General features: G+C 51.1%; 1 protein-coding gene across 2 annotated transcripts in view; it reads left to right on the top strand.

Annotated features, from left to right (window-relative positions):
* The first annotated feature begins 968 nt into the window (after window positions 1-968).
* Window positions 969-6,539, top strand: part of SGK1 (serum/glucocorticoid regulated kinase 1) — a 7,158-nt gene continuing 1,587 nt past the window's right edge. Inside the window, exons 1-11 of one of the 2 annotated variants that reach the window (XM_042822867.1) lie at window positions 969-1,077; window positions 2,840-2,915; window positions 3,551-3,626; window positions 4,056-4,160; window positions 4,626-4,709; window positions 4,813-4,944; window positions 5,235-5,347; window positions 5,521-5,644; window positions 5,945-6,040; window positions 6,154-6,309; window positions 6,422-6,511. In XM_042822867.1, the coding sequence (XP_042678801.1) occupies window positions 1,044-1,077; window positions 2,840-2,915; window positions 3,551-3,626; window positions 4,056-4,160; window positions 4,626-4,709; window positions 4,813-4,944; window positions 5,235-5,347; window positions 5,521-5,644; window positions 5,945-6,040; window positions 6,154-6,309; window positions 6,422-6,511 (1,086 nt within the window). In that variant the 5' untranslated portion in view covers window positions 969-1,043. Of the gene's footprint in view, window positions 1,078-2,557; window positions 2,704-2,839; window positions 2,916-3,550; window positions 3,627-4,055; window positions 4,161-4,625; window positions 4,710-4,812; window positions 4,945-5,234; window positions 5,348-5,520; window positions 5,645-5,944; window positions 6,041-6,153; window positions 6,310-6,421; window positions 6,512-6,539 lie in introns of those variants that run through there. The other variant, XM_042822857.1, reaches the window with a different exon arrangement.

The raw sequence follows: 6,539 nt of genomic DNA, 5'->3' as shown, positions 1-6,539 counted from the left end.
AAACATCATTGTAACTGTTGGATTCTTCCCTTGCGTGTACTTATCAGCACACTCCTGACCTACCGCCTGCATAAGTCATTGGTGCAGACCATTGCAGTTTATTGATGCTCCCAGAACTCCTGATGCTTTTCCATGAGACTCAGCTCTTGAGTAATGTACCTCTTGGCTACTTCTCTCTCCTCTATGCTCTATCTTCCATTTCAATGGAAGATGTTTTGCTGACATCGCTGTAGAGAAAAGTTGTAGAATGTATCCTCGGGGCACTCGAGCTTCTAAGAACGCAGTTTACGGCTCCAGAGAAATAACAGCAACGCGTTCCATGCGAAGGAATTGCATTAAACACACCCACTCGGTGATGCACGGGCCGCTTCCCGCCGGCGGGGAGGGGGCGAGGAGTGGTACCCGGACCCATCCCACGGGGCCGCGCAGGTGGGCGCCGGCACGGGCGGGCGGACAGCGGCTTTCCGCAGAGGGGCGCGGCCGGGGTGCGCGGCGCCGGGCCGGGCGGGAGGGGGGCGCCGCCGGGGCGCTGCCGGCGGAAGGAGCTGGGTGCCAGCTGGGAGCGGGGCCCGGCCCGCCTCGGCGCTATCCGGCCGCTGCCCCCCCCCCCCCCCCCCCGCAGGCGCACCCCCTGCGTTGGCCCCCTGCCATCTTTTTTTTTTTTCTTTTCTTTTCTTTTTTTTCGAAGGGGGGTCGGGAGGGCAGCGCCCGCTTCCGTGGGTCCGGGAGGGCAGGGCCGCCCCCCCGCGCTGCCGGGGTTTGTGCGCGCGTCTCGGGCTCCCGCTGATGACAGTAATTTTGACGGCGATGTTGCAATGGGGCAGAGAGTGCGGGGCGGCCCGTGAACTTTATAACGCTGCCTCATGTAAATCGCCCTCGGCGCTGCGCTCATAAGCGGGACAGCAGGAACGGTGCCGGCCTCCCCCTGCTCGCCGCCTCCCTCCAGTCCCGGAGCCGGCCAGGAAGGGCGCGCAGTCGGGATTACGGCAGCCCGCACGCTGCTGCAGCGCACGGCTCCGCGCAGAGCCCGCATCCCCGCGGCGATGAGGGGCAAAGAGGAGAAATCTTCACTGAAAGGTGGGCTCCGCTGCGCTCTGTGGGGGCTTTTTGCAAAGCGCTCTCGACGGAGAAATAAAACCCAGTGTCGTGCGCAGGGCTGGAGCACGGGAAGGGGTCAGGAGCAGTGGCACAAGCAGGACGCGAAGAGGCGGCAGCGGGAGGGGGGTTAAAGGGAGGGGGTGCCGGTTGTGCGGAGGAGAGGGGGGCAGTACCCGGGGGCTGCGGAACGGCGGCCGCCCGAACGGTGGTAGTGTAGAGCATTGGTCTTGTCGCAGCCCCGGAGGGGAGCGCTCCTGCTGCTGTCCACCCGGATTTTTTTTTATTTTTTTTTTTTCTGTCTTTTTGTTTATTTGTTTTCTACTACTGAAAGCGACAGTTTTAGCAACAGAGGGAGGACGGCAACAAGTAGGAGAAGACAGAGCCCCGCCGGCTGCACTCAGCCTTCCGTGCTGCTCCCTGTCGCCCCTTCCTGCCCTGGCGCCGGCTCGCCTCCGTCCCCCGGAGCGCGGCTGCCGCCCTCCCGGCTCTGTTCGCTCCTTCCTCTATCGTTGTAAAACGGTTTGCGAGAGCCGTGACCGTCCCGCAGGGTCGGTCCTCCCCGCCGCGGGCCGTGCTGTGCCGGGCTTGCTCCCCGTTCCCGGCCCCGAGGAAGCAGCCGAGGGATGCCGCCCAGCGGCAGCCTGGGGTTTCGGGACGGGGGGGGCGAAAGGAGCCCCGGGGGGGGGGGGGGGGGGTGATGGGGGCACGGCGCAGCTGGAGCCGCTGGCGGCAGCCCAGGAGATCTGATATGAAATGAGTGCGTGCGTAGTGCCTGCCGGGCGGAGAGTACCCACGGGGGAGCCGGGGGGAGATGCCCCGACCAGGCTCGGAGCGCCCGCGGGGCAGCGGATGAAGCGGGTGCACAGGGAAACAAACTGAGTGGAGGGACGGTCCCCCATTTCTGTTAATTTTTGGCTCGTGCGGTTCTTCGTCATCTCCCCGGCTTTTTCCAGCAGCAAAACTCGGCCCTCTCCTCCTCCCAAGTTCAGGGAACTGGGATTTTTTTTTTTTCCCCTACATTTCCCTTTCTGGCACAAAGAAGAAACGTGTGCTTTTTTTTTTTTTAAATTTTATTTTATTCCCTTTTCCCTTTCAGTAATGTCCCGACCGAGCAACCGGGCGTAGGGCCATTTGTTTGTTTTATTGAAAACCCGGGGCAGGAAATCTCCTTCTCCTGACTCACTGTGGCTCCTTCAAGGAAACGTCAAACGCCGCCTTTATCGCAGCTCCCCGGGGCCGGCGACTTTCCGAAGCGCCTCTTTAGGGCTCCTGCACCCGGCCAGAGAGGGCAGCGAGCACGGAGCAACTCCGCTCGATCCCTCCCCCCCGCCGCGACGTTATCGGAGGCCGGCAGCCTCTGAGGACGTTGCGAGGGTGGGGGGTAGGGGTTGGGGGGGACGAGCGAAGCCGCCCCGCCCCGATCCCGCCCCGCTCCGCCGTCACTTAAGCGCCGTCGGGTGCTGCTCCCGGGCAGTGCGGTGCTGGCAGCAGAGCGCTCGGTTGCTCCGCAGCCCCTTCCCAGCGCAATGACAGTGAAGGCGGCCGAAGCTTCGGGTCCTGCTTTGACTTATTCGAAGATGAGGGGAATGGTGGCCATTCTCATCGGTGAGCGGGAGGAAGGATGCTCGCGGGCTGCATTTTTTTTTTTATTATTATTTTTTTTTTTTCGGCAGGGCAAGCAGATGGCTAAATGCTTTTTGTTTTTTAACACTCCCTGTCTTTTTTTTTGATTGTTTTATAGCTTTCATGAAACAGAGAAGAATGGGGCTTAATGATTTCATTCAGAAGATAGCCACCAACTCCTATGCATGCAAGCAGTAAGTATTAGCATTTTCAGACGGGTTTCAGTGACAAGGGAGGGTCAGGTTGGGTTTCAGGAAAAGGTTCTTCCTTAGAGGGTGGTTGGCAGTGGAGCAGGCTCCCCAGGGCAGTGGTCATGGTAGTGAGCTTGCCGAGTTCAAGAAGCTTTTGGACAACACTCTCAGCCATACGATCTGATTTTTGGGTGGTCTTGTGTGGAGCCAGGAGTTGGATTCTGTGATCCTTATGGGTCCCTTCCAATTCGGGATATTCTATGATTCTAACAAATCCCACAGTTGGTTAAAAAAAATTGTTTACTGTAGTGCTTCTGACATGACTGTTACAGAAGAGTTAATTGCTCTTCGAGGTATTAGTCACCTTGCGGCAAATCTTCCTGAGCAGGGTTTGGGTGAAATTGGTTGGATGGAATTTCTGTTGTGATCCGTACATACGGCATAAATGCATTTCTTTTTATGGCAGAATTTACATTCTGTAAATTAGTTTTACTCCTTAAGCCAAACAAATTGTTGCTTTCTGTAATAGACCAAGCCCAAACTCATCTTTTCCCCCAGCGCAGTCCTTGCTTGCCCTCTGGTGGAAAAATCCACCTGATGTTTTTGGTAATGACTAACACATACTCTCATCATTACAGCCCTGAAGTTCAATCTATCTTGAAAATCTCCCAGCCTCAAGAGCCTGAACTTATGAATGCTAATCCTTCTCCTCCGGTAAGCAGATTTTATGCTCCATGAAGCATTTTTAGAACATCAAATGAGCTGATAATAGAAGCATAGCAAAATTAGCATCTCGAGTGTTACTTCAGTTTATAGTGCAGTGATGTAGGTGGGGGAAAAGGTGATCAAGTTAGCCTGGAACTTGTTTTCAACGTGGAGAAGAAAATTCTTAAATTAACCTTTATTAGTTGTAGCTTCATTATGCAATGTGACTAAGACCTCAGAAAGAATTCTTAGATTGGCTATTGCTGTTATACTTCTCTTGAGTAGTACCAAAGAGTGTAAGTCATCTGGTAGATGTCTAGTTTAAAATTTTAATGATAAGCAGAGGGTTTGTTCTCACTTTCAAAGTTACTTTATCTATATTAAAAAAAAAGTCTCACTGTTTTATGAAAACTGTTTTCTGTGTGTTTGTTTTTCTAGCCCAGTCCATCACAGCAGATAAATCTTGGCCCATCATCCAACCCACATGCCAAGCCATCAGACTTTCATTTCTTAAAAGTTATTGGAAAAGGAAGCTTTGGAAAGGTAAGCATAACTTCTTTTTACTGTAATTGAATTGCTCTTCAGCTCGTGTATGTGGTGATGCATATGGGCTGTGTTTTTGCTGCCTTTGGTGAATGGCAGTCATTTAGAGCAGATATGGGCAGTGCTGCTGCCCAGCGCCTGGCTCTTCTGGGCTGCAGGGAAGGGAAGCAGGGTGCTGCATTTCTGTGAGTCACAGTAGAGCAAGGGAGAGAGTAGGCAGGGGTGGGGGTTCTTCAGCTCGGGAGGGTATGTGTTTCCCTTCTGGAAGGGGAGGCCACTAACAGTAAAAACTAGATTTATCTGTGGGAGTGCTGACAGCTTTAGGCACTGCCAGCACTGAGCTTGCATTATGAGCCAGAGGAGTGGAGCAGTGTTCAGCTGTTAACAGAAGGGATTGTTTTCTGTTGTGTTTACTCTGTTTTGTAGTTTAGCATTTCTCACTTCTGGGAATCTGTCTTCTTTCAGGTTCTTCTTGCACGGCATAAGGCAGAAGAGCAGTTTTATGCTGTTAAAGTCCTACAGAAAAAAGCGATCCTGAAGAAGAAGGAGGTGAGCTGCGTCTTAGTGTTTTTGTTGTGATGTTTGTCAGATTGATTTTTACTGCTGTTGCTCAGCAAATACTGTTGCTAAACATTGATTTCCGTGTGTTCAGGAAAAGCACATCATGTCAGAGCGCAATGTCCTGCTGAAAAATGTGAAACACCCCTTCCTGGTCGGACTTCACTTCTCCTTCCAAACTGCAGACAAACTGTATTTTGTCCTGGACTACATCAATGGTGGAGAGGTAAGCAGTAAGAAGATCAGGTAGTATTTCCTATCATGTGTGCAGTGATAGGGTAGATTTTTTTTTTTTCACCCTTCCTTTTAAATAAAAATTGCTCCAAGGGGAAAAAAACATGGGGAAAAGTTACTAGAATTAATGTTTCCGGCCTGCCAAGTTTTGGACTACCAAAGGATCGTTAGGCCATTTCCTGCCATTGTTCTCCCTGGCTATATATGTTGAGTCTAATTAAGCTCATTGTTAACAGGCTCTGGCGCCGCTTTACAGAACTTTGTTCTTTCTGTCTCCTGCAGTTGTTCTACCATCTCCAGAGGGAGCGTTGCTTCCTGGAGCCAAGGGCCCGATTTTATGCTGCTGAAATTGCCAGTGCGCTGGGCTACCTGCACTCCTTGAACATTGTCTATCGGTAAGCAATGTTGTTGGACTAAAACAAACCATGCCCTTTGTTTAATAAGCATTAAAAAGTTTACATCAATATTAGCCTAGAGTTTATCATTTTTTATGACTTAATGAGTAAACAATCTTCTGACTCCAGCTCTTCTAATGAACGTCTTTTTTTTTTTTCATCTTTTCCTACAGTGACTTGAAGCCGGAGAATATTCTGCTTGATTCGCAGGGGCACATTGTCTTGACTGACTTTGGACTCTGCAAGGAAAACATAGAGCACAATGGCACAACCTCCACCTTCTGTGGCACACCTGAGGTACGTCCAGTCCGCAACCTGCGGTCACAGCTCATCATTCCCATGTGCTTTTCTTGTGGGTGAGGCACGTGGGGGTTAGGATGGGTCTTGTGATATCAGACTGTGAGGACCTGTGAGAGCTTGTTGTTGAGGGGAGAGTGGCTATCAAGCCCGCTGCTGTTTTTAAAAATACTTGCATCTTCCTGGTAGCTTAGATACTGTTGGGATTCAGTGAGCTGTTTTCAGTCAGAAATGGGGGGGGACTGTACTAACTAAACAGGTCCCTTTTACTAATGTGCTTCTTTTCCTTCTCTTCCACAGTATCTTGCTCCTGAAGTTCTTCACAAGCAGCCCTATGACAGGACTGTGGACTGGTGGTGCCTTGGAGCAGTCTTGTACGAGATGCTTTATGGACTGGTAAGCAGTGTATCCTCACTGACAGATCAGACAAGCTCACTGTTGCGCTCTCAGAAGGCGCATACTCATGAGTCAGCCCCGTAACCTTGATCTCTCTATTGCTGTTCCCACAGCCGCCTTTCTACAGCAGGAACACGGCAGAAATGTATGATAACATCTTGAACAAACCATTGCAACTGAAGCCAAATATTACCAACTCTGCCAGACATCTCTTGGAAGGCCTTCTGCAGAAAGACAGGACAAAGAGGCTTGGTGCCAAGGAAGACTTTGTAAGTGCCAAACCAGCAGTTCTTCCTGTGTGCGCTACAGGAAGATGACTAGGTCATATTACTTACATTAGCTGGGGTCTGAATTAATCTATTTTTTTTCTCTCCCTAACAGACGGAGATTAAGAATCACATCTTCTTCTCCCCAATTAACTGGGATGATCTCATTAATAAGAAGATTACCCCCCCTTTTAACCCAAATGTGGTACGTATCACTTCTAATTATAGAATGT

Source organism: Centrocercus urophasianus, unplaced genomic scaffold (genome assembly GCF_019232065.1).
Source record: "Centrocercus urophasianus isolate 14NV4802_14NV808 unplaced genomic scaffold, USGS_Curo_1.0 seq_10, whole genome shotgun sequence".
Taxonomy (NCBI): Eukaryota; Metazoa; Chordata; class Aves; order Galliformes; family Phasianidae; genus Centrocercus; species Centrocercus urophasianus.
Note: the sequence above shows the minus strand (reverse complement) of the source record. Positions and strands in the feature narration are given on the sequence as shown.